This window comes from Hetaerina americana, unplaced genomic scaffold (genome assembly GCF_022747635.1).
Source record: "Hetaerina americana unplaced genomic scaffold, ioHetAmer1.1.p SCAF_30, whole genome shotgun sequence".
NCBI lineage: Eukaryota > Metazoa > Arthropoda > Insecta > Odonata > Calopterygidae > Hetaerina > Hetaerina americana.
The window spans coordinates 773,027-799,052 of NW_027286875.1; the positions used below are offsets into that span (position 1 = coordinate 773,027).

The 26,026-nt window shown below is 41.5% G+C and overlaps 1 protein-coding gene across 1 annotated transcript; it reads left to right on the top strand.

Annotated features, from left to right (window-relative positions):
• The first annotated feature begins 5,933 nt into the window (after positions 1-5,933).
• Positions 5,934-24,563, top strand: LOC139691180 (peptidoglycan-recognition protein LC-like). The gene is made up of 3 exons (XM_071588904.1): positions 5,934-7,895; positions 16,093-16,320; positions 23,723-24,563. Exons 1-3 carry the CDS (start codon positions 7,175-7,177, stop codon positions 24,250-24,252), a joined length of 1,479 nt encoding a protein of 492 aa, XP_071445005.1. The 5' UTR covers positions 5,934-7,174; the 3' UTR covers positions 24,253-24,563.
• The last annotated feature ends 1,463 nt before the right edge of the window (positions 24,564-26,026 follow it).

Genomic DNA, 26,026 nt, shown 5'->3' on the forward strand with positions numbered 1-26,026 from the left:
TGATGTCAAAACAGTAAATGTCACGAGATTAGGTCAAGAGAGACCTGTGCATGCCGACGATCACTTGGACCAAGTATTTGTCACCAAAATCCTTTCCTCCATTTTCTTACGGTAACCGAAGTATTTTTAATTCCTGGGCCCTGGGACTCTTCAGTTATGCCTTCGCAAGTGCTCTGCGGATCTTTATAAGAGGATTTACCTCGTCTTCTTGGGATCGTGACCGATATTTCGTGACCACTGGAGGTCACTCATTCTAAAGCCCCTTTCCCGTGATATAATGAAACTTTGGTAGGAAAATTGCAGAATACGTCTACAAGAATGCATACATTCCCAAGCGATCCGACCGCTAAACTTTGATCAAAGCACTGACGAAGTTTCCCCGAGGCCTAATAATCTTATATGAAAATAGTTTTACTTTGGATACGAAAATCAACGGAGCAACAAGTATAAAATTAAGGCCAAAGGCAATCATTCTATATGCTTCATTATTAAAATAAACCGATTATAAGTTCGCTATTAGGTACGATTATAAGGATTAAGTAAAGTTTTGAGGTTGGAATCTCTCGTAAACAATGGATAGTGAGTTTTTGAATAAATATAGAAGTTAAGCATGAGATAACATTGGTCGCCATAGTGACAAATAGTATCAAAACCGTTAACTCATTAAGTAAATTACCAAAAGGAACAATTTCAGTGTAACAGTATGCCACGGTAGCTTAACTGGCTAAAGCACTCAGCTGTATATCGAGGGATCCAGGATCGAATCCCGGAATAAAATGGTTTTTACAATTTGAAATTGTTGCATTATAATGTGCATTAGCGGGTGACTCCGCTAAGGTTACTGTTCAGGCATTTCTAGCAGTTTCTTTGAATATACCAAAGCGGACGTCAATGATGATTCTCTGCAAAAAAAAGAGTGCATAACGAATGACGAGTGCAATGGTGGTGGCAGTTGAAATATGTCGTTTGGTTTCTGTCACCTCGGAAGGTTCTTCAAAAAACGTACTAAAATTGTTCGCGTGACCCAAAGCACAAAGAAAACCCTTTGAAGAAAATCCTTTTCGAGGCAATACGTTTCGATGAAGCTGCAATTTAAACAGCTCCCATTCCAATTTTTACGGAAAAACAAGGTTAAAGGCAACACTGCGCCGACTAAAACTCGTTCATCGTTATGTGCGAGTAAGAAATCAAATCGAGAATGTTGGCAAAAGGTTCCTACGAATGACGAACAGTAGGTGGGAGGACTAACCCTTATTCCGAGAAGAATATTTTGCCGATGAAAAAGAGGCATAGCAAAACACCCGGCAAAATGTATAGATTTATGGTACTCCAAAGACGGATTGAATGTAATGTCTCGGTGAACGTAAACGGCTCGAGGGAGTTTTAGTAAAACTTAGTATCTCTAGGTTTGTGGGTGTGAGAAATCCATTGAGTTAAGCGTAATATTTTTTTAATTTACTAGGGGGACAAAACTGCCGCATAATGCACGCATATATATTTATACGCAATCAGATCTTCTGTTACCATAGTTTCAGTTAATTCCATATCCTTAACGTCGTGTGTGTTAAATTTGTACTTATCGAGGAATTTTTCTTTATAATTCGGGTGTTTTATCTTTGTAAGTGTTGACACAAAAATGTGAGCATAACGAATGCGAGTTACCTGGGCTCCCAATTCGGAAAACCTCATCAAAGAGTTTAAGAAAGAATGTTCACATACTCGTATCTTTTCCGTTACACGGAGGAGCGACTTTTTTAGACTACTGCGCTGTGAACTATCGTGAAGGCAGTAATGATTATGATTAAAAACATGTCCGTCACATCATACTTGTTAATAACATTGGGATTTCTTTGTATGTCAGTTCATACTGTTGTATGACTCAGAAAGAATCCACCGTTTTATTGAACTTTGATAAATCCTGAACCTTTTAATTGGAATTACTTTACCATCTCCTGCCTAAAATTTGTTGCCTGTTGAGACTGAAACGGCTGTTTGTGCTGGTTTCCATCTTCTGGTTTATCATTTGTGCCCACATCGGTATTAAACACCCATGCCAATGCAACTTCAAAGGTCATGGAAACAGTCAGCCTCATAAGTCTCGGTGGTCTTCTTCTTGAAATCCCAGATTCAACTCGGGTGGTGGCCCAAAAATGATCTCATTGGGTAAACGGACTGCAGTCCCGGATCACACGCGTATTAAAGGCTTTAACTAACTCTGACACAAGATTTAACATAGTGAAAATAGTACTACCTTAAAGTGCACGCCAGTATATATCTTCTGAGTACTCAACATAAGTGCTCTCAAGAGTTCTGTTCAAGTTTACTGCGTTGGCTTCAATGAGAAAATATTCACTGGAATGTAAATTCAACGGAAGTGTAACTTTAATACATTATACTTGAATAAAAGAATTAATAGCGTTTTTTTGGGGAAGAACAAATTATAATCTCAGATTTCGCTTGTGGGAACTAAAGAGGAACCGCAATTCAATAGCGGCTCCATTCACGCTACCGAGATGTGATATGTCTGAGATCCTCATCGATGCAAAATGCATTAAATTTACACTATTTTCTTCAATAATTTGTTGGAATATCTGCTTCTCTTTGTTTATTATCTTGCTCTCTGCGTCCGTGAAGTCACGATTTTGTCTGCCTCATTGAGTGATGAACCGACTGTCTGGGCGTACGCATGGGCATTGTCTTTCCTTGCTCTTTGAAATAACAGGAAGGACAGAATATTACTAGTTGTACCGGCGGTTGCTCTTCAAAAGCTCCTGCCCTCCGTGCTGGGGGCGACGTTTAATTGAGGACATTGGGCAGATATTTCATTGGATTCTCTATACCCCTGTATCCAGAAATTTATCAAAGTACAGGGTGTGGAAACACAACTTACTTTTTTCAATGCAAGTTTACATTGAAAAAAGGAAGTTATGTTGCCGCACCCTGAAGAAATCCCTTCTCCTTTTCTCTGGCAGTGTCGCGTTTTGATCTTCTAAAATTTAAATAGGTTCAGCTCCTTCAATATGTACGTCAAGCGGAATCATCCCCGGAGCCTATTGTTTAGACAATTGTTTTCGAGGAAACGCTTCATTTAGTTGGTAAAAGTTCTCGACGAGTAATCACCTCTCCGCAGAATAATTCAACCCTACGGTTTTTCCAATTTAATCAAAATGAGGAACTTAAGGATATCTTCCTACTGGTGCCTGAGCTTTAAATACCGATGTGCAAGGAGTGCCCACGTTTTTTCAAGGTGACCTGCAAGAAGATCGCTGCCCCTTGCTATTAAATCCGTTACGTCACCTCCCAGAGACGAAAAGCCGAATTATTTAACTGCTGTTTGTTGGTTTTCGCAGAGTTGAACCACTGACGCAAGTCACCTAATTAGTTTTTGCGTGCGACCTGTCTATGATTATGGAACATGAAAGTGATCCAATCGCTTCCGTTGCCGCACGAGGGCAAAACTTTTTCTTGTTCTTTTTCTTGCCTTCCCACTTTGAGAAAACTACCCCGCTTCAAGCCACTGGGAACGAGTTTGATGACGTAGGTGGAGGTACGGTGACGGGCGAATGAGTGACCGCGTGCGTCATCAATTGCCACCCCTCACCTGGAACGCCTGGCGGGATTCGTGCGGGTGATCTCCGGTACTACGGTAAAAGAAGAGCGCTGGGCTTTCTAAAGGATCACCCCCACGGAACAATTTTTTTTCCGCCAGTGTCATCGTATCCTAAATTTGAGTGACTCATTGGACGAAACAAACAAACCCGAGATTGGTTAAATAGGCCTATGATGAAAAACATCGCCGCAAGTGATGGAAAACCACAGTCGTGATAGGCGAAGGTAGAGTTAACTGCGTATCAAGCCCTATCAGGCTTGTTAAATTCCGTGTCACCTGCGGATTTACAGGAAGATCTTGAGACTGAAAATCATACAGTTTACCTAAAGCTGAGAGTGCCCAGAGGGGTCACTCGGAATCAAACCCCGACCTCCAGACAGTATCCGAACACTCTTACCTCTTCCGCTCGCTTCGTGTGTAAAAATCAACGAGAAATCACTCGAGAGGGATTATTATCAACATGCATATTAAGAGCACGTTAATTTCTCACAGATAAATAAATGTATTATGCCTAAGTTCTCATTCAGAAAGAGTGCTATGGAGTAATTACTTCTAAAGATGGATGTACACCATGACTCGGCATCTCAAATTCTTCCGTTTGCCAGACGAGATACCTGAGAGAATATTCATTCTTAAAATGTTGGTTGTAAAGTAGAATGGTCGGGTACACCTGCTTCATGTACTTTTACGACACCTTGAGAAATGTTTCGTGTATAGTTATATTTTCTTACCTCCTTTCCTTAAATCGCACCCTAGGTATCCGGGGCAGCCAGAAAGCACATTTCACATTAAACCGACCGGGATGGCGTAAATTAACATCTTTTTAATTTGAACTGGATTCTATTGTAGTCACGCTTAACTATAGAAATCTTTATAAGTTATTTAAAATTATGGCTACATGACTATCATTTCAAATTGTATTCATGTTGCAAAGATTGTGCAAAATCTTCTCATTCCACTATCTGAGTTAAGTAGGCATACAATGCTACACATGCCGCGTTGATATTTTCGAGCACTTGTTTTGCAATGCCTCAGAGAGTCAAAGAGACGTAAATAGGTCATCACAATAGGTCATCGACTCCCCATGTCACATACTCAGCCATGGCGACCTTGTTGGGGAGCGGCGATGGAAGTATTCATTTGTCTGAGGCTGCTCTGGGTTCACTTTCTCGTTGATGCAGTGCATGCCAGCTTATCCTCTGGTGCAAATAATTCTGCTCATATAATGTAGATGGAGCCAGGAGTAACACGTGTCTTTGCCTTCTCCCTGACTTTGAGCCTCATCTAGGTTAAGAGAAACCTCTCACATGATTACAATGATTTATCTTAAATCTACTGAACGATATCAAACACCTCTCCGTATACCTTCACCGTAAGTCAGGCTAAGGTAAAGGTAATTGAGATACAAAGTCCCTCTATGTGATTATCTGTACATGAAAAACAGAATAACAGATGATACTGACAAATCATCATCACCACGTTTCTCCAAAATCTGGGAACCTACTTTTTTGTAGGCATAGGGAATCGTTCCTTTCTGAGTTAAACCTGTTATTCAGAATCAACTACAAATTTATGCCATCGATTATTATCTTTATCGAATATCTTTGGGACCGAGGGGTTGACCCAACTTACTTGAGTAGTGGAGTTGAAATTTTAGCACGTAACTTAGTAAGGCTCAACTAGTATGTAGTAGGCGTGGTGTAGCCTAGAAAGGCCAGTGACTCCCGGGCCTCCATTTCGTTAATAGCAGTGATCATTTTAGCTGACAAACATTTAGTACCCATTGCGTTTGGTGAAAATGTCCAGGCAATGCCTTATGTGGACGGATTTGAAGCAACGGAATCAAATCAAATGCATTGAGCGTGAAAAGAAAATAAGAACACTCTCATTATGGAGGCTGCCGAAGGGTACTTAGTGCCGAAAGTTAAATGGGCTAATTATATCGTGTGCAGTTGAGAGGGTAGTTAAAATGGAATTGCCTGCATTAGAGGAGGAAATAACAGCCGATAAGGAGGCATGTCGGTGTATTTCACACAAGACACGTAATGTATGAGTTGGGATAACCCATGGCAGTGGGATGTCCGAGATCGCGGATACGGTAACTCGAGATTCGTCCCGTTTCCGGAAAATTCTATTCCATTTCCGTCAGTTTATCCGCACAGGAAAGAACTAAAAAACTTTAAGAAGTACTTATTGTAAGTGGTTATCATTATTCGACTTGGTCCGAAAAGATATTTTCCAACGAGGTCGCTTGTCGTTAAGAGAGTTTTTCCCAAGTTCTTCTCCAAGTATTTAGTAATATAATTGGTATTTGCGAAACGTATTTCACGGTAATGTGAACAACGTTTGAGATAATTATGTACAATTTCCGAAGAACTGTTGCGAAAAAAATTAAATAAACAATTACAATAGCCTTCTACTATATACTTTCGAATGAATGAAATGAAATTTCAGATATTTGACACTTTTAAACACTCCCTAATCAACGCAGAGTTGACCATTCCAAACACTATTAATTCTTTAAAAATCTTCTCCGTTCCCATAATCAACAATAAATGTTCAATGATGATTTTAAAGATATATGACTTGACCCCGTTCTTGTCCAAGCCGCAGACCTCAGAGTGATGGAGCACGAGTGTTATCTCACGATCATGGAAGGTTCATTACGCTTTATGGAATCGATTACGGGCAATACACAAAAACAGATTCGGTTCCGTGGATTGAAAATCCGCCGCAGAACATTCTTCGAGCCGTGGATGAACGGATCCCCGAGATACCCAGGAAATAATAAGCACAGTTTGAGATAAAATAAAAAGAAGACACCGCGCGAACTGAAGCCGGCTGAGGGGGACGGGATGGAAGGGCTGCGGGAAACGAGAGTTTACCCAAGCAGCGCTGTCGTGTCGGTCGGAAAAACCCACCGCTCGAATTCTCGGAAGAGAGGTCGGCGCTTTTCTCTTCAGCCGCGAGCGAGCCGCTAGCGCTGTCGTCGCTCGTGATCCACACCATCTGGCGGGAGGGAGGGGGCTCGCTCAGTCGCTAGGAGTCCGCCCTTCCTTCGTTGTTACCGCGCCCGCGTCTTCGAATCGCGGGGAAGAAGGAGAGTGGTTGGACGGTGGTGACGTCACTTGATCTGCCGATTTCTCCGAGTTGAAAATTGGCGTTCTGGTGTCCGACGTCTCATCGCTGGGGAGAGGGGGGAAATAAACTGGGTGGTGTTCTCAGTCGGTGCGATTCCTAAATGATGGAGATTGGGCTGTGGGCGTGGTGAGGAGACCTGAATCGCAGCTTCTACTAGAGTAGACGTTGATCGGAGGCGGGAGGGGATCTTTTATTGTGGGTGCGTGTGTCAGAGGGGTGGGGAGAGTAGGTGGCTGCCATATCAAAAGTCTGGACGCTCTGTGCTCTCAGTCGCCCGTCAGCATGTGGTGGGATACGTGCCCTAAGCAAGCGTGTGTGAGTTCTTAACGGAGAGAGAGAACAAGGGACAGACATAGAGGGAATCATTAAGCGTCAAGGCCTTCGCGTATTCGAGCGCCAGCGAGGTAGTGATGGTGGAGGGGTATGAGGAGGAGAGCGACAGCCCATAGGGCTGCCGAGCACGACCAGACGCAATTTCCTCTGAGCAACAGTCGGTCGCGGTTTTGCGCGGGGCCGTGCGGGACGACGGGAAGCAATCCGTCGGACGGAGTCGGAGATGTCCGGGGGTTGTTCGATATGGCAGACCAGGGCGTCGGTAGCCCAGAATCCCGCGTCGAAGGCCTGAGACCCACAGTGACCGACCTCGGCAGCAGCAGCGAGGCCACGAGCGACGAGGAGGAGGAGGTGGCGGAGGGCTCGACCAACGACGACAGTGATGAAGACAGTGATAGTGACACGGACGATGGTTCTGGGGCGTCGAGCCAGGCCTCCCTCGAGAGGAACGGCCCCCCGGGGACGGACCCGAACCTCATTGGTGACGGGTGCGGCGGTGGTGCCTTGGTGCCGGCCGCCGGAGGAGGGTTCCCGCAGCAGCAGGCCACTAACGTCGCCACCTACGGGAACATCTCGGTGAAAGATTCCTCCGGGATACATTTCGGTAACAAGACTGTATACAACGGACCGGTTATCATAGAGCAACACGTGTACGGCTCGAAGGTGGTGAAACAGTTCGACGATAGTTTGCAGCTGAATTTCGGGTCTCCTTTGGCCATCACCGATGGCTCCGAAACGGGGGTGCTGAGGAAGACCGGTTTGGAGCTAGGGTCCTTCAGGATCGGCCCGACCTCATCGACTGTCTCCAAAGGTACGTAAATATTGAATGAGGGTACGGAAATCGTGAATTCCGTGAAATCGTTCATTGTGTGAGCACGCTTGTCCTTGCATGAGTCCTGCTGCATTAGGTTTTGGATTTCATGAAGAAGGAAGGATTATTTTTTTATCAGGGTAACGCAGCGGCGTTATCCGCTCCATCTCAAATCGTGGTTGGTAATAAATTTTGGGGATATGGCAATAATCCGTCAATGAATGGCACAACCAATTTCAATCATCCCATAATTTGGAGTTCATTCTCATCGCGAATGCATAATCTACTGCACAATAATCGGCGCCATGATAATTGAATTGTAATCATTCGCATTCCGACTCAATGTGTGAAATCTTATCACCATGGAATGACTGCCAATATGGACGCCTCCTTTAATTTAAAAGACTCGCGTCAGTCTGGCTTCACGTGACAATTCGACGACTGCGCAGGGCGCAGTTCCTGTCGATTAAGTATCCACAAAAACTCACGTTAATCCTAAAATCATCTGTATCCCACTTGCAGTGTACGTTTTTAAAAGAGAAAGTTTCGCCAATGTGCAATTTTCATGCAGAGAATTTCGTTTATTGACTTAAATTTCCGTGATGTGTTTGGAGAGGTTTATTGCGAAAAATTTATCTTACAAAGCAAAAATTCTTTCTCTTGGCAAATTTCAAAGTTCTAATTTACGTCAACTAACGTCCATCAAAACTGCGTAGAATCATAGCATAACATTCGCCTATGTTGTTGCGATACCCGTGGAGTTCAGCTATACCAATCAACTCATCTCTTTGGTTTTGATCGAGTTCTTGAGACAATAAAATTAGCCCATCATAGAAGGTCCCTTAAAAAGATGCACTTTGAGGCACAGTACCATATATCTATATCACTTAAATGGTAAAGATTACATAGCAATCATATATATTCTGCGCAATAGTGAGAAACGTAAGTCGTGCCTATGGTTAACACAAGATCCAAAACAGTGACGAAGGTTTCGAAAGCATCATATTTATGAACATGCGCATTTAACTGAATATCACTTCAGTGTTCATTTGAATCTGTCGCGTTTCGCTTAGTTCTCTAATTAACTGATATGTTTTCTAGTCTATATAAGTACTGTGCCGTCAATGATACTAGGGAGTGTTTCCTGCGAAAATTTCAGAACGCCAATGGAGATTTTAGTGTGCATGGGGTTGCTCAAGAAAGTACTCTTTAAATGGGGGCACAATTTGCTCGAAGGAGTAGATATCCCATGCATGAACAGTTTGTGAAGTGGGCACAAGGCAATTCGTGTACATTGTGATTCACTTGAGTGTTTATTTTACATCTCGTGAACCGTATTTGTTCAGAGGCGTTTATTCATTCGCAGGCTCCGTTCCCAAATTGTTTCATAGGGACAGCATATGTAATAATTATGTCACTTGAAGTGGTCTTGTCATTCACATGTAACCAACGATCTAAGACGACATTGAATTACAGCTTTTCTTTGTAGAACGTCCTTAAATGTTTCTCTATGGCATGAAAAATACAGTATCGTTTGAGAAAAATTTTGGATTACGTATTATCTTTTTCTAAAATGGGTCTTGCAGATCATTATCAAAAATCTAAAAGTTCATTTAGTACGCCACGTCCACGGAGTACTTTCGATAAACATACTGATAGAAAAAATTCCAGCAAAATTAAGAATTGGCAAGCATTAGAATGACGTTCCATTGCTTAAAACTCTCCTGAACTCCGTAGGGTTCAGTACTTCGTTTTTTATGGTCATTGAAAAGCAACCTTTGCAAAAAAATATTTTTATTTGTGTGTCAAGGCGTGCGAAGGAAAAATGGTATCGATCGTAGGATTTCAAACGAAATATTCTAAACGAATCGAAAAAGAAGGTAATGTGGATGGAATGCTTAGTAATACTTTTTAATAAATACATTAGACCACTAAACCTCTATGTAAACAGGTTATGCGAGGTAAATAAGGAAGTATTTGGTTCAGGATTACTAGAAAATAAAAAAGGTAAAACAGTCATAATGAAGGAGAAAGAAACGGTTATCTATGTAAAAGAATATTCTCGCAGAGTTAGTCAAGGGTTTATGGAAAACCGAAGGAAGAGTTATTCTAAGTTAATTGGTGGAATGAATGAGAGAGATGTTTTTGGCTAAGGGACTATGGATTTGTTTTCCTTGTGGATTTCGAGAAAGTGCTTAATAGAGTGGAATGGACAAAGCTAAGGAAAGTAAAGGAGATAACTTCAGGCGTCACTTTGTGGAAACGATACATATTGAAAAAGAAAACTTGGTTTTTCCACATAAAATATTTATTCACGACCTAGGTTTCGACGCTCAGCGTCATCTTCAGGTGAAATACAGGCCAAAATCTTTCTTTATATAACAGAAGGAATGGGGAGGTGGGGTGTGGGTGTATGGGTGTAAGAAAGGAAGAGGAGATGGTGGGGGAGGGAAAGGAGCGGAATTGGGGTATTACTGTGAAGGAGGAGTCAAGGTTAGCCTCCGGGGGGAGGGAGGGGTGGGGGAGGTTAAGGAAGCATGGTAGGGAAAGGGTTGCCTGGCGGGGGTCCGCCTTGGGGTTAGTGGAGATAGGACAAAGAGTTTGGGAGTTTAAGGTTGAGGAGGGGTGACCGGGAGTTACATAGCACGTCGTTCACTATATTACAGGTAGAATTCGCTCTTTCCAATATCTCCATATTTTCCAAAATGTCCAACCGGGGGCCTTTTCTTTCGAAATGGAGAAACTCTACGCTAAAATCACTTTTATGGTTCTGGTCAATCAAATGCTTGGCAAATTGAGATTTTCCATTACCGTTCTTCAGGCAGGCCTGGTGCTCCTTCACTCGTTCTCGGAACTTCCTTCCCGTCTGGCCTACGTAGACGGCGGAGCATTCACAGGTTAGCTTGTACACTCCGCTCCTTTCCGATTTTGGGATTTCGTCTTTGTTATTTGCGAGGATTTTTCGCAAGTTGCGTCTATTGTAAAAGGCTGGCTTTATCCGTTTTTTTGGTAACACTTTAGCGACCGAGAGAGACAACTGTCCTAGGAAGGGAAGCCTGCGCCACTTGGCTTCTGAAAAAACATTATGATTGAAACCATATATTAACAGCGTGCTTAGTTTTTTCCTTTTACTCTGGTATAAACGGTCAATTAATTGGGGCGTGTAACCAATGCTGTGCGCTATCTGTTTAATAATAGACAGTTCTTTCGCCATATTGCGCGAAGACATGGGCACGTTAATTACTCTATTAATCATTGCATGAAAAGAAGACAGTTTTTGAGTAAAGTGGTGCCTGGATGTGGCATGGATTACTTGATCTGTGTAAGATTTTTTTCTGTAGATTGCAAATTCCAATTTCTGATTGACTTTAGTTACTACTAAGTCTAGAAAATTAAGAGAGCCATTGCTCTCCTTTTCTAAAGTGAATTTAATGGATTTGTTGATTGAGTTAATGAACATTAAAAAATTGTCAAGTTGTCTCTCCGATCCTGACCATATACAAAAAACGTCGTCGACATAACGGAACCAGCGATAGACGTTATTCACTAAGGAGTTGCGGTGAGCAAAAAGGTCTCTTTCCACCTGACACATAAAGATATCGGCTAATAATGGAGATAGAGGTGACCCCATCGCCAGCCCTTTTGGTTGTTCATATATTCTCCCATTGAATTTAAAATAATTTTGCGCAACGCATGTTTTTAGACCTGAGCACACTTCACTTATAATGGGGAACGGAACCGCCTTCTGTATGAGGAGGTCTTCGGCGAGCTGAACGGCTTCTTTCACAGGAACACTGGGAAACAGATTCACCACGTCAAAGGAAACCAGGATGCATTTAGGAGGGAGGACCACTGAGGATAAACGGTTGGCTAAATCTGAGGAGTTGACTACCCCATGTTTGGGGGAGAATTTGGAGTGCTGCCTAAAGATGTCATTGAGTTTCCTAGCTAGGAGATGGTTCGGGGCTGTAACGTTGGAAACTACTGGCCTTATGGGCACATCAGGTTTATGCACTTTAGGTAGTCCGAAGAACCGGGGAACAGAGGGATTCATTTGCACTAATTTATATAAATCACTCGGTTTAAACAAAAGCTGGCAGGATTTGATGGTGTCCCTACAATCCCTTTGGAATTGGGTGGTTGGATCCTTAGGTAATTCTATGATATTATTTTCCTTGATGAACTCTTCGCACTTCCTGTTGTAGCTATTCTGCTCCATCACCACTACTGCGTTGCCCTTATCCGATTTTCAATACACTAAGGAAAGTAGTAGAATAGAGGATAAGACTGGAGGGATGAGCTTTTTATTCAAAACCTAAAAATGTATCAGTCTGCTAAAGTGAGGGCAGAGAAGAATAAAAATGGGTAGAGATGAAGAGGAGAGTGACAGGTATTTTTGTGATCACGGTTGCTATTTGACATATGACGGAAAGCCGACGAAAAGAGAAGCTTTGAAAGAGATAAAACTAGGATCACAAGTGGGAAAGGTGCTTATTAAGTCAGATTCGCGGATGTCCAAGCTAAAATTTAGTCATTCAAGCAAGAGACTTCAGTTGTCATTGAGATCTTTATAGATACTGTATAATAGGTATAGAATAAAGATAAACCATAAGAAAGGGAAAGTATGGCGATTTTCAAGAAACAGTGATAAAGGATTAGGGGCACGCTGAAATTTAATGGATATTTATAATTAAACAATAAGGGAAACCAGAATAGAATGACCCGCAAGGAAAGAGTTGGAATTGGATATGGAAGAATGCATGGCTGCATTCAGCCAATATTCGAATTGAAATACTAATGATGAAGCTACGGTTAAGGCAGGAATCGAATCAGAAGGGAATAAATAACAGCAGGGCAAACACTTAACATATTTTTGGGAGCATTATTAACTAAAACGGATTTAATTCAAAATACATTAGGGGAGAAATCGAGGAATATTGATATGAGTTTCCGGAAAGACAAATGAAAAAGTGATAGCCATGGAATGGGAAGAGCAATCTTTGGGGTAAGTCAAAAGAAGGGAGGAAAACCTCACAGAAGAGATATTTAGGGTTAATGGAATGTTGAAGATCATGCTAGAATGCAGACTAAGGTAATCAGGGCAGAGAGAGAAAAGGAATAAGCACCGTTGACGACACGAAGGAGGATAGAAATAATTTGGAGTTAAAGAAGGAAATAGTACTTGTGAAGCAAAAGGAATTTATGATTTCTGTGCCTCACAAACGCTATTTACCTTTGAAGACGACGTTGTATTTTTCTGGGAGGGTGTGATTAACCTTTAAATTTAATTATGGATTTACCAAAGCGTTCACATATAATTCCGTTAGATGAAAATATTATTTTGCCATTTAGGTAAGCCATCACATGGAAAGGCCGGCATCATATTTCTGTCGTCTGCTTCCTCTTTGACTGGTCCCCACCCTTCATTTTATTTAACCTTTCCTTCCAAGATGCGCTCAAGTAAGCCTTAGCCTGTGCCCTATCTGATTCCTCTTCCTGTTATTATTTGATCTAAAATGCTTCGTTTTTCACTTCTCGTTATACATATTTTCTAATCTCCCTCTCTCCACCAAGCTGCTTTTTTTCGTTCTCCTCTATGCCCACATTTACAATTATAATCTGCCCATGGCTTTTAGATTTAGGTAAAGTAAATACAGCAGAAAAATGACGCAGGTAAAAAATTGGATTTTGAAAACAACTGTGACGATAAAACGAAAAAAATGAAATAATTGAGTGAAACTTACTCTAGTTAACAAAACAAAGTGGTGACACGAAAATATTGCTCAAAAAGTCACGACAGACTATTTCAGTCGCCTGCTGAATTTTGCTTGACTTGAGTACTATACTTTACTAAAAGATGCAATAGGGATTTTTGTAGAAGAACAAATTGTAACCACAGAACTCGCTTTTGGGAACTAAAGGGAAACCGAAATTCAATTGCTGATAAATAATAATTTCCCCTCAATATTAGCGAAAATGTGTGATCCTTCCTCCGAAAGTCCAACTTCCGCAACCATGAACAGGCAGTAAACGTCCAACCAATGCCAAGAAATGTGGATCACTTGTAAAAACGTTTTGACAAAAATACATTCTTCCATGCTACCGAGATGTGACATATATGAGATTCTCATCGATGCAAAATGCATTAAGTTTAAACTCTTCTCTGCAATAATTTGCTGGAGTAGCTGTTTCTCTTTGTTCGCTCTTGAATCATCTGAGGAGAGGACGGATAAAAAATTACCGATTGTGCCGGCGGTTGCTGTTCAATAGCTTCCTACCCTCCTTGCTGGCGGTGACCTTTAATTGAGTGCATCGGGCAAATGTTTCATTAAATACTGTGCATCTTCGTATGTTGAAAATTAGGTAGCAAACTCTTTAACCGTGGACTATTTATCATGATAAAACAAATTTGCACTTTTGCACAAGTTCATTACTAACTTACTACGCGTTTAGGTTCACAGAACCACCATCAGGTACAAGAATGTACCTGATGATGGTTCTGTGAACTGAAACGCGGAGTACGTTACTAATAAACTTGTAGGAAAGTGCAAATTTGTTTTTTGATAATGATGAACTTCCGCTACATCTCACCTGAATCCGTTGACTATATATCAATTCAATTAAGCACATGGATGACAGAAAAGCATAAACCAGCAGTCGAGTCGTGTGTTAATATGTCATTATTAGGTGTATATGTGATAGCCTAGCTTGGCTCTGGCTACGCACCGGGCGAAACATATGGATATCACCATGCGAATTCCTGGGTAACAGATTCCCTTAGAAACCGCAGAAGGTCCCAGGAGTAGAACCCTTCCATTCCATCCTGGCTGATGTTTAATTTTCACACGCTGCACACCTTGCCAATAGGGTTGAGTCTCTCCTGTCAAACCAATGCCTGGACTCTTTACCGCGAATAATGATCATAGATGTAAAATAATTTAGATTTAAAGAAATTAGCATATTGTGTAGAGAGGGTGATTCTCATTCCAGGGAAACCAACAAATTGTGTTTCGGGAGGCATTAGAGTCATAGCCATTGGCTATCCTGAGAAAGTAGATATGATTGTATCCCCCACTGCCAGACACATTCCTCTGACCAAAACCCACTGGGAGTCTCAACCTTATCACTACCTGTTTTCCTGACTCACAAAATCTGACAGATCCTATACGAATTATTCGCCACAGTAGAAAAAAATTCATCCGCATCCCGTCCATCCACCAAAATGCACCCACATTTTCTTCTAAACTTTCTGCAAACTTGCGCGACAAAATTACATCCACATGGTCAACCCGCTCTTCCGCATTCCTCACCCTGCGACCACCCATATGCAAATGCTGCCCCCCTTCACAGTTTCTTCTCCTAAACACACTACAAAGGCCACTGGAGCATCGAAAAACATTTTATACCGCCTCTCTTGAAACCTTTGCCCCTTTTTATGCATGTTTGTATTCATCCCACCCTATCTGTTCATATCAACAACCATCGTTACATCACAAAACCTCCCACATTCCTCGATCACCCCATTCCTGAGCACGCCGTTTGTCACAGTCAATCCTTTGATAACTGCTTTACCTTCACAATAATAGAAGTGCTCCCCGAATCAGCAACCAGTATTGTGGTGTAATCCATGGTATGCATACATACATAATTGGTCTCAGGAGGCTTTTGAACAGCCAGTTGTAAATCAGACGAATTAATAACCAATAGCAGCCATTCCCTCCTCGCCACCATCGAGACACTCTTCCACCCCTTCTTTTTAATCCTTCCTCAACCGAATCTCTACCCCCCACTCTCACCTCGAGATGTGTACTTAGCTTACGGAAGAAGTGAGATGGCGTTATCCAACGCAAATATATAAACATAGACACTTAATAAAGGATACTCACGTAGATTCCAAAATCTTCCGTAGCATCTCCACCGTCTGAGGGCAGAAGGAACTGAGGAGAAGTATAAACTGGAAGAGGGCGGGGGACGGTTTGGGAGGGGAAGGAAAGAAGACTTCCCCTCCTATGGGCACATATATTTTCCCGCTAAATTGTTTCTATGTATTCGTATGCATTTGATAATGTTTAACTCCACAATGGCATAGTTACTTCAAACAAAATATGTATATATATATACAGGGTTTATATGTATGTGTGTGTATATATGTTTCTGTGTGTGCATACATAAAATGTTCATGTTTTCCTTTCCGCAGGGGGAAGTGGATTCCTCTGGCGGCACTTGCTAGGGCGGGGCCGAGGCTCCTCCACGTGGGTGGCGTGGGTGGCCCTGTGTGTAGGGTGCATGGCAATTCTGGCGGTCATCCTTACGGTGACCTTCCTGACTGGTGCCACGAAGAGGGCACCCGTTGCCACCCGGGACATAGGCGACATCGAATCCGAGGAGATCTCCAACGGCTACAAAACGCCCCCCAAGCACCAGAGTGAGTTCTCTTTCTCGCCCAATCATCCTCCCCTCCTTCTCTTGTGCCCTCCAATCGGTCGTAGAACGTGCTATTGGCCTGGTGGTATGGGCGCTTTATGCCCTTACGTGATGACGAACTGCGAGCTACTGATCCAAATGTCCCGAGAACTTGGGGAAAAACTGTTTTCCGATATCTCGTTCTCGCCTTATTGCACGTTTTTTGTCATTTCAAGTGTATGTAGTTTTATACCAGTTAAAGAATTTGCTAAATTTTAAGATAGAGGTCTTTGTTTGCTCCATGGAAAAATTAATTGTAGTAAAACCTCTCCAGTTTAATTTCAAAAGTACTGATTTACGTAACGATGAAAATAGCAACGACTATTTGAGGATTGGTTTGCTATTTCTAATATGTCTCGTTCGTTGTATTGGATAATAACTTATTACATGGTTAGTCGATTTACCAAGGCTCTTGGTCGTAATGTGTTCACTATTCAAATGATAGCTTTGGATTCTTTTTCTGGATATATTTTGAATATTGCATCAATAAGCCCACGCGCGCTTTTATATGGCTTAAAATCGCGTATATATGTAGATTCTCCTCCCCTACGCTCGAGTACAGCGGATCCGGCTAAAAGCGTGTCATGTCAGGCAGTCGTTTTTGACATTTGGTTTATATTTAGTCGTCATAAAAAAATGTAATGAATTGGATGATCAGCTGATGTCTCAAGCGCAAATAGAGTTAAATTAAACACTTATTAAGGATTTTACATGTTAGTAGGTCGCTTCTGACCCCATAATTATCGATATGTAAAGAAATAATTCTATTGGCATCCCTTGCTAGTGTTAAGGTACGGAGTGCCATATGCTCTTGTGCACGTTCATCTCGCGGAAAAAATCATTGAGGCCATTCTTGAAATATACGATTCTATAAATCCAACAGTTAAGTAGAATAGTAGGATATATTATTTTACTTATGGTCACAGTTACTTTTTTCAACATTGAAGATCATATATTAATAATATGTAAATAGTGTCAGCGATAAATTTATCATTATTTCATAGTTGAACGATTTTGTATATCGATGCGAATTCAAATAATTCGAGTTGTTCCTTTCGCCCTTGTGGGTAATATTGAACTGTTCTTTCCTGCTTCTAATAGCGTTCCGTCATTTAGAATGGCTTGCTAATGGAAGTCTCAAGTTGCCTTCCCCGCTCTGAAGTATCTGCGCATCGCAATGCTCAAACAGCTCGGTAGTTTCTTCCTGCTTTGCACACTTCAAAACCTTGAGTGTGGCATCCATGGCGGAGTGTGTCCTTGAAACACCATTGATGTCAGCGAGGCCGAGTTAAGATTCGATAAGCGGTGGCTTGTTTCTTTTCTAAGTCTCAACCACAATGTGATGACAATTTTTTGGTAGCAATAACAAAAAGCGCAGATTATTTCCTTCATGACATGTTTCGCATCTTACGTGTACCAAAAGCAAATCGGTCTCTTAGGGAAAGAGGGGGGATTTTGGGCTTATAACGCCCTCTCTTGGGCAAGATCATCGCCTCCGTTGTCTCTTACATATGCGGGATGGGCCACGAGCACTTATTGTAAGCCTGTCCTCGGTAAAGAAAAGACGTATCGAAGAAGCAGCGTCGGATCCAGACCTTGGCATGGATTCCATTGAGAAAAAATTCGTTTTCATGAACTCTGCTAATAATTCATTCGAAATATTCTATCTATTTTGAATAGGTATTTGACGGCCCCTAAAGACTTCATTTCAACGCGCAAACATCCTCTTGTTTCCCTTATTTCTTCGCAACTTCTCAGCTGTTGCTTCATGCTGTCTATAAAGCCTCTCCCCCTGCCTCTCCTCTGCCCCGCTCAGCTAACGTTCTCTCCTTCCGCACGGCCCGGTCCACTCCTTTCAAAATTTCTTCCATCCACTTTATCTGCCTTCATCGGATTTTACTTTGCATTTTTCACTCTTCGCCCATCATAAATAAAACGTTGAGTGTTTGCCTTCCTCTCAGTCAATTTATTTATTTCCGTTCTTCTCTACCCCCACATCTCAAAAGCCTCCTATTCGTCCTCTTGCCTCAAAGAACTGGCTTCACATTTATAAAGCTAACACAAAAGAAAATCTTCCATTCACATCTTTAATTAGTGTACTTGACCTCAATTTTTTTCTCATTTTAACTGCTTCTTTCACCAACGCAAGTGTCCTCCTGATTTCCCCATTACTATGCCCATGATAAAAATTGGACAGACTCAACAAGGGCAATATAAAGTTAAATTTTCGTATCATTCTTCTTCGTGGCAATGTGGCAATTAATGTGCCTCTCTTTAAATACTATAGGAACTTCTAAATTGACATGGCTCCCATAATGCGATCACTCGAGAGTATTTAGCGGACCGGGTTGGAAAAACTTCTAAGGATCAAGATGAGATCAGTGTGCCTTATTTTGGACACAACCGACATCAAATATTGTCGTTAAAACAGCCTGACGATTTCCTTAATGGGGACACCAATGTACCAAACAACCTTTGCTTATTCTTTAAAAGTCCGTATAGCCACCTGTACTCAGCTTATCTATGTTAAAAAGAGGTTTTGGATGACGCAATTGAAATCCATCAAGACTCCCTGCGACGAAAACTAGTAACATTGCCCCCGGAGCATTGGAATACGCACCTCAGAACGCTCAATGAAGTATCTAGGAGAAAATTTCTAAATAGAATATACGCGTAGAATTCAGAAAACGCAATGAAGGAACGGTCTTCGCCGGTGCGCGGATTTTGTTTAGCTTATTACAAGAGCTCACGGTTTTTGTCGTTTTACGAGGACAAAGGAAGCGTGAGCATTCCCAGCCATTTTTTTTCTGAATATCTTTCTCATAAAACCTAATTAGTTCAGAAGTGTACATACGTACGTAGTGTTCCCCTCGGGTAATCGGGAACACTGTTCTTTACATGACTGACGTTTATAATGGTGAGGCAACGAGTCGTTCGAAAAAATACTGAGCACTTGTCACTTATGAAGAGATAAACGCGTCACTGCTGTGACCACATCCTCACCACGTAAGCTCATACTCCACCTTTTATCAGGTGATTCAACCTCGGGTTCTTATTATCACGTCAAAAAGATTCTCCTTCGTCATAGATCTATTTTAATTTTCATTATCCGCATATTTTATCCTATTTTTCAAATATATTCATTGGCCAATTACGTTTAAAACCAAGATTGCCGCCGTGATGGATAAAACTTTGGCTATATATGAATATTTTGTACGCAAGGTGGGCCAACTCTATAAGCTCGAGGACTTATCCCCCAATACAACAAATCCCCACTCCCACTCTCAAATCCCCTCTTCCCCTCAGAACCCCCCAAGTAACATTAGACTTGTTCGTAATGCACATATAACCTTTTAAATGTGATATGTTGTTATACCTTGAATAAAGGTTTCGTTGAATGTTAAAATAAACGTAAATTGTGTCTATCAGAATTGAACAATCAATATAATTGCATTAGAATCTGTATGTTAATAGCAATAGAGATTAGTACTCACTTGTGCTGAATTATTGTCTTACATGATAAATACCATCGTTCAACCTATTGAATTCAACAAATACAATAATTTCAATAAAATTTTCATTTATCTTAAAACATTTTCGTCGTTTTTTATCTTATTTTAAAAATTTAGGGTTCAGTTTGTCGTAATACCCCCCTTTGGCTATCCCTGGCTTATGTAAAATCGAAAACTTTTCCATACATAACTTAGGGAGTTACAATAATACCGGAATTCATTCATAACTAAATGAGTTATCCAGTTATATGCTGTAAATGCGGCTCACGATCTTTTAATTTCCAATTAAAATAGGCAACTATTAGATGAATAGCGAATGTTCACCCATGAACAGTGGTTATCAACAAATTGAGTAATTTCAGGCGTGATGTGGTGGAAATCGAACATAAAGAGTGACTGATAGTAGCACTATTCATTGGTTATCAAAGATTTATAATTAACATTAAAGTCATTCAATTGATCACTTTTGCAAAACATATTCTTGGTATAAATAATATCTACGGAGATTTTATCGCAACAACAAGATTCCCACGATTCCATGAAAAGGAAGCTTAAAATGACCCGCAATATTTTCCACTCCATAATAAAAGCGAAGACTCTTGAATTGACTACTTATCTCTCTATTCCGCTGCTGAACCTTCTATCCCTAAGCGGTTCTGGATGTCAATGATGTCTCTGATAATACCTCATTAAAATTTCCTTGCCATAATTGTCATTAAAACGCTTTAATTGGCTCTTGACCAGCATATTCAATGTTGCACTAGGCGTGTCTGCCATTACGCGATCCCCAACGCAAACCGTAAGGGGGAACGATTCCGCCTGTTGATGTTTTCTCCACCTAATGGGTTGTACGCCCATTGGGTGTTCGACGCCTGTTGGGTTGTAAACTTATCAGATTCATGACAAGAAATCAGCGCGGTTGAAAAATAAGCAAACACAGCTTAGTTAAAAATATAAGTGTTATGTTTAACTTTAAGTTCGGCCGGATTCTTAGTTTTCTGTTTGTAAAGGCGATTTTATTCAGCATAAAATATAGGTTTTTTAAAAATAAATATGCTTACGCGGCCAGTTATATATGTTTCATGAGCTTGAAGAATGGAAATGTTCCATCAGTTACCAGTGTACATGCGGATAAATGTTTTTCGTTCACTCATAAATTTAATTAGGCTGGGATGAGCTCTTGAAGCCTTAACGATGCCCAAACAAAAGGATAAACAACTCCTTTCGCCGTAAATAGACATTTCACCTAACATGACGAAAACTATAGCTAATTGTTTGCGCGGAAGAACACCACTCCCAACGAGCAACTCGTGCTGATTGCAACTAAATAAACAAGCACGCTATACACAACACCCTGTGGCTATTGGCGGAAAAACCAACGCTCGCCGTTGGCCACGAAAGTCAAGCTCACGATATTTTAATGACCGATAACTTACCGAGTTTTATTTCCGATGATCCCATAGAGAAAACGGCATTAATGGTTCAAAAGTATTCAAAATCTTTTGCGTTAATAGAATCCCGCACCAGTGACCGATTACCTAATTCAAGGAGCCTCTTGAACATTTTCCGCGAAGTAGTTACGAGATGGTTAATGCAAGAAGGTCGAGATCACCTCCGGGGTAATTAATCACCCGCAGGCACACCAATCACCCTGGGAAAACTCAGCGAACAATCCCACATTCATTCTAAAAGCTTCAATTGCACAACAAAAACAACGAATATCGGCAAAGTGCTAGGGGTGAATGGTGTAGAGCGATTACCCGCAAGTCGCACGCTAATTGACCCTCCTTGGTGCACTGAAGGAAGGTGATGGTTAAGGGAAATGCGGGAATGGACCACCTAAGTGTGTACTGGACGTGGGTGAGATGAGGGGATTGAACGGAATTCAACGGCTTTACTGATCATTGACCGTCAGGCAAGGGGGAGGTGAACGGCTGATTGGACTTCTATCATATAGGGTTGGCGGTTTTGGATGGAAATGCCATAGACATCGGCACAGCGTTCAGTGGGAGAGAGCAGAGATATAGGATACTCCCAGAATAATTACTGATGCGATAGTTTTTGTATTTTAGTATTTTTGTTTATGCCCTGCAAGTCACCGCAAGGTTGTGTGGCAAGGGGTGAACACACACCAGACTAATTTTGACCCATTATTTTTACCCCTACCGCGTTTGGAAAACGATATTGTGATCCCTTATCGATCGTGGAAAAAATGACATCTTAAATCTCTTTGTTCTACGCTTAATTTCAATAATTTTACTGACAAGATTTCGCCTATCGTAGTAAGAAGGGGCTAATAATGTATTTTCATCATCATTGCTAAAGAGACATCCATCCAATTTATGCAAGACATTTAATCTGTAATGTAACCTTCGCTCCGTGAGTGATTCCAAGCCTAGCTGCTCTAATATTTTGGATACGCCACTCCATGTATTTTTGTCTATATGTATTTATGTGTACATATTAATGTAACTATAAGTTTGATGGCTAATATAATATGTATACGACAATGGGTTAAATGGAAGAAGGGACCATTTAGTCTCAATTTCGCCCAAATAAAGACCACTATCTATCTATCTCCCTTTATCTTAAAAACTTATGCTTCAAGATCAGAAAATTTCGAAATCGTCTAGTGGCAGTTGACCATTTCGTTTTATTTATTTATTGAACACTGATACATTTTAAGCATATTTCTGTAATTTACGGCGGATTACAAATGTAAAGAAATAATGAGGACCATTGTAATTATTCGAAGCCCTCAGCAGATTGAAATTCACTTAGAGGGCAATCGAACCCGCGGTCTCTGGACGTCACTACCGGTTCGTACCAATAGTTCAGGCAACCCCTCAGTGATGCTTATTCCATGATTAATTACGTTTGTGCCCACTGGAGTTTTCGGGTGTGTTGTATTTGCAGTTGGCGAAATGCTCTTTGAATCCTGTGAAATTATTCCTTCGAAATATAATAATAATAATAATAAAATAATAAATTATTCCTTGATGTTTGGCTGATAGACGTGGTTTTGCATGAATCGTTCGGATGGAAATATTTCACGGATTCTTTTCTGAGAATTAGAATGAATAAAAATGTTTTTCTTCTATATTCCGAGGTCAAGTAAGGGCTCCCAGGTTCTCCAGCAGTCGACGATTCTTAAGGTCGTACGTGCGAAATTTGGAGGACAGTCATATCATTCGCGTCCGTCGAGAAAAATCGAAAGAGCAGTGCGAGGATGTGGAGAGTTTAGTTATCTTATACGTAGAAGTGGGCCAAAATCGTTCATCTCCCTTCCCCAAAATAATGTATATCCTTCATCTGCATCCACACGGTACCCTGAAGGCCACTATAAGGATGTGTGGCAAGGGGTGATGCAACACCTGGCACACATCATCAAAAATTAAATTTTTTTCAATTGTTAGTGCCAATAAACGAGTAAAACAATTCAAATAATGGAGATAATTTACATTTGAGTAATTTGAACAATTTTTGGGACATGTACATTTAATTAGGTATCTAGGTGTAAAATACTTCTCCACGCATGTGAGATCAGCTGCTTGGTGCAAGAATGACACTGAAATTAAGGTTGGAATAAATAATGAAATATTACGAGCCAGCTTGAAATTTCGAAAAATACTCTTCAGTCTTAAAGTGGTCTTTTACAATTACCCCAATACTTCATCGTACGTGGTAAAAATGATTTCTTAAATCTGTCGGTTCTACGCTTGATCTCTCTAATAATATTCTCCTGATCTCTTCTAACGATTTTCATGATCTCTCCTTTTACCCTTTAAGGTCGAAAGTACCCGAGTCTCACCCCTCCCCATCGCTCAATGTTTATCTCTTCTTTTCCCTCAGACCGGACGATTCTGAGTCGCCGTCGTCTAGTGGTCGTCCCCCGGCGGGAGTGGGTCGCGCAACCGCCGGCATCCACCACGCTCATCAAGCACCCCGTCGAGTATGTAGTCATCTCGCAAACCGCCACGGATTCCTGCACCACGCAGGCGGAGTGCACGCTGATCGTCCGTTACATCCAGGTGTTCCACGTCGAGAGCAAGAAGTGGATGGACATCGGTTACAACTTCCTGGTGGCAGGCGACGGGCAGGCGTACGAGGGCCGGGGCTGGGACGTGGTCGGTGCCCACACGACCGCCGGCTTCAACGGTATTAGCATGGGCATCGCATTCGTGGGCATCTTCGACACGGCCTTGCCGCCGCCCATTCAGATCCGGGCGTGCAAACTGCTCATCGAGGAGGGCGTGAAACTGGGGAAGATATCCCCCAACTACAAACTTATCGGCGACCGGCAGGTGTCTTCATCCCGTAATCCTGGGGAGAAGCTGTTCGAGGAGCTGAAAACCTGGGAGCATTGGACGGCGGTGGTCTGAGACTCTGGTTATTGTTATCCTCATCGTCTCCGACGATTTGTGGAAGTTTACTTTGAGGCTTACTGGCCTGAACTGAGTGCGCCGAAGACGAATGTGTGATATTAAATATGATGGGGACAGACCGGACGGAATAAAGACTTTCTCAAGAGTTATCCCTGGTGTATCTTATGCGAATTGAACGCTTGATCAATTGCTCGAAGTTTCGTGGGATATTTAACTTATTTTCGATGAAGTGACGTGTCCAAGGTAGAATGAAAGTGTGTGTATATTCTAATATTTTTGAACTTTGAATAAAAATTTATAATGCGTGATTGTTTAAAGTTTGGCTCTGATTCCACCTGATCCTGATAATTAGATTTCATTACGCTGTCTTACAAACTCTCGTTTTGCTGTAGAAGATAGCCAGCAAGTCTGTCGCTGGGTATCAATCGGAAGTAATTTGCAAGACCATGCCGTACGATTTTAATATTGTTGTTTTGCAGTCACTCCTTGTAGTTTAGGTGGAACGTGATGGTTAGTGAGTAAAGCGCTGGATTGCTGACCGAAGGACCCAGGATCGATTCCGTGTAATGCCTGTGGGTGCCCTCAACTTCATCCAACCAATGTGGTTTTTCGGGTATGAGATCTTCCTTGAAAATCCGAGTGAGTACAAGGAACGGAGATGGCTTTTCTACCCTGAATTTCAAACACCAGTGGTATTACTAATACCTCGGGATTACTTAAGAACAAACATCACCTATTAAACCAAATTTCGTTTTGAATACTACGATCACGTATTTCCCGGCGCGTGGTCTTGACAACATTGTGTCACGGACCGCCATTGCTTCCCCACTCACCGCCTCGAAACGGTAAGTATGCACCATCTCCCTCGGAACCAAACAAATCTATTAATCTAGTACACCTAAAGACGCTTCTTGTAACTGGAGCCACCCGCCACAGGAATCAGGCCGAAGGTTGGTGCGATACCCGCCTCTTCCCGCATTGCTCCTGGAAGATCTCACACCCAGAAGAATATCACGCACATAATCTAGGGTATAGCTAGGGATGTCTGTCCGTGGAGATCGCGCCGATTTGGCTGTTAGGTACCAATAATTGGCGACACCTTGACACACTATGTGACCAAATCACCTGATATGAAGCCAAAAATTCTTAATGCATTCATTTAAAACAGTAATACTGTGGCATGGCAAGTTTAGGCGTAAATGTTGAATAAATTCGGTGGATTTAATGTGGAGGAGAATGCGGTAGGCTGTTACTGCGAGTAGACTGTTAAATTTTACTTTTCCTCGCATTACGAGAATGTATATAGGAGAGTAAATTTCCTCTGCATTTTTCATGATTTAACAATACCATAATGTCTTAATAAGATCGTCAAATTTGCCAGGATAACGGACAGGGACTTAAATATTTATCCAGTCATCAATATTGCGCAAAGCTCAGGCTGAACTTATGCATTTTCAAATGTGGTCAAATCCGTTTCGTACTCGTCCTTAGTCATAAAAAAACTAGTAAGCAAAATCTGTAATAATTTAGCCCGGTGTTCCCAGCTTGAGGATTGTTTGTGGTAACAACAGGAGGATATAATGAGTAAAGAGTGGTGCATGACAAAATGTAAATTTGATGACCCAGAATATGGACAAGCGTGGGAGAAATTTTCATGAGCAAACGTTATTTTTCAACATAAACAAACTTCGATTCGTTTATGTTGAGTAATACTCAGGAGCAGTCCTCATAAAGCTTAGTATATACAAAAATAACAAATGGTGAGAGTACA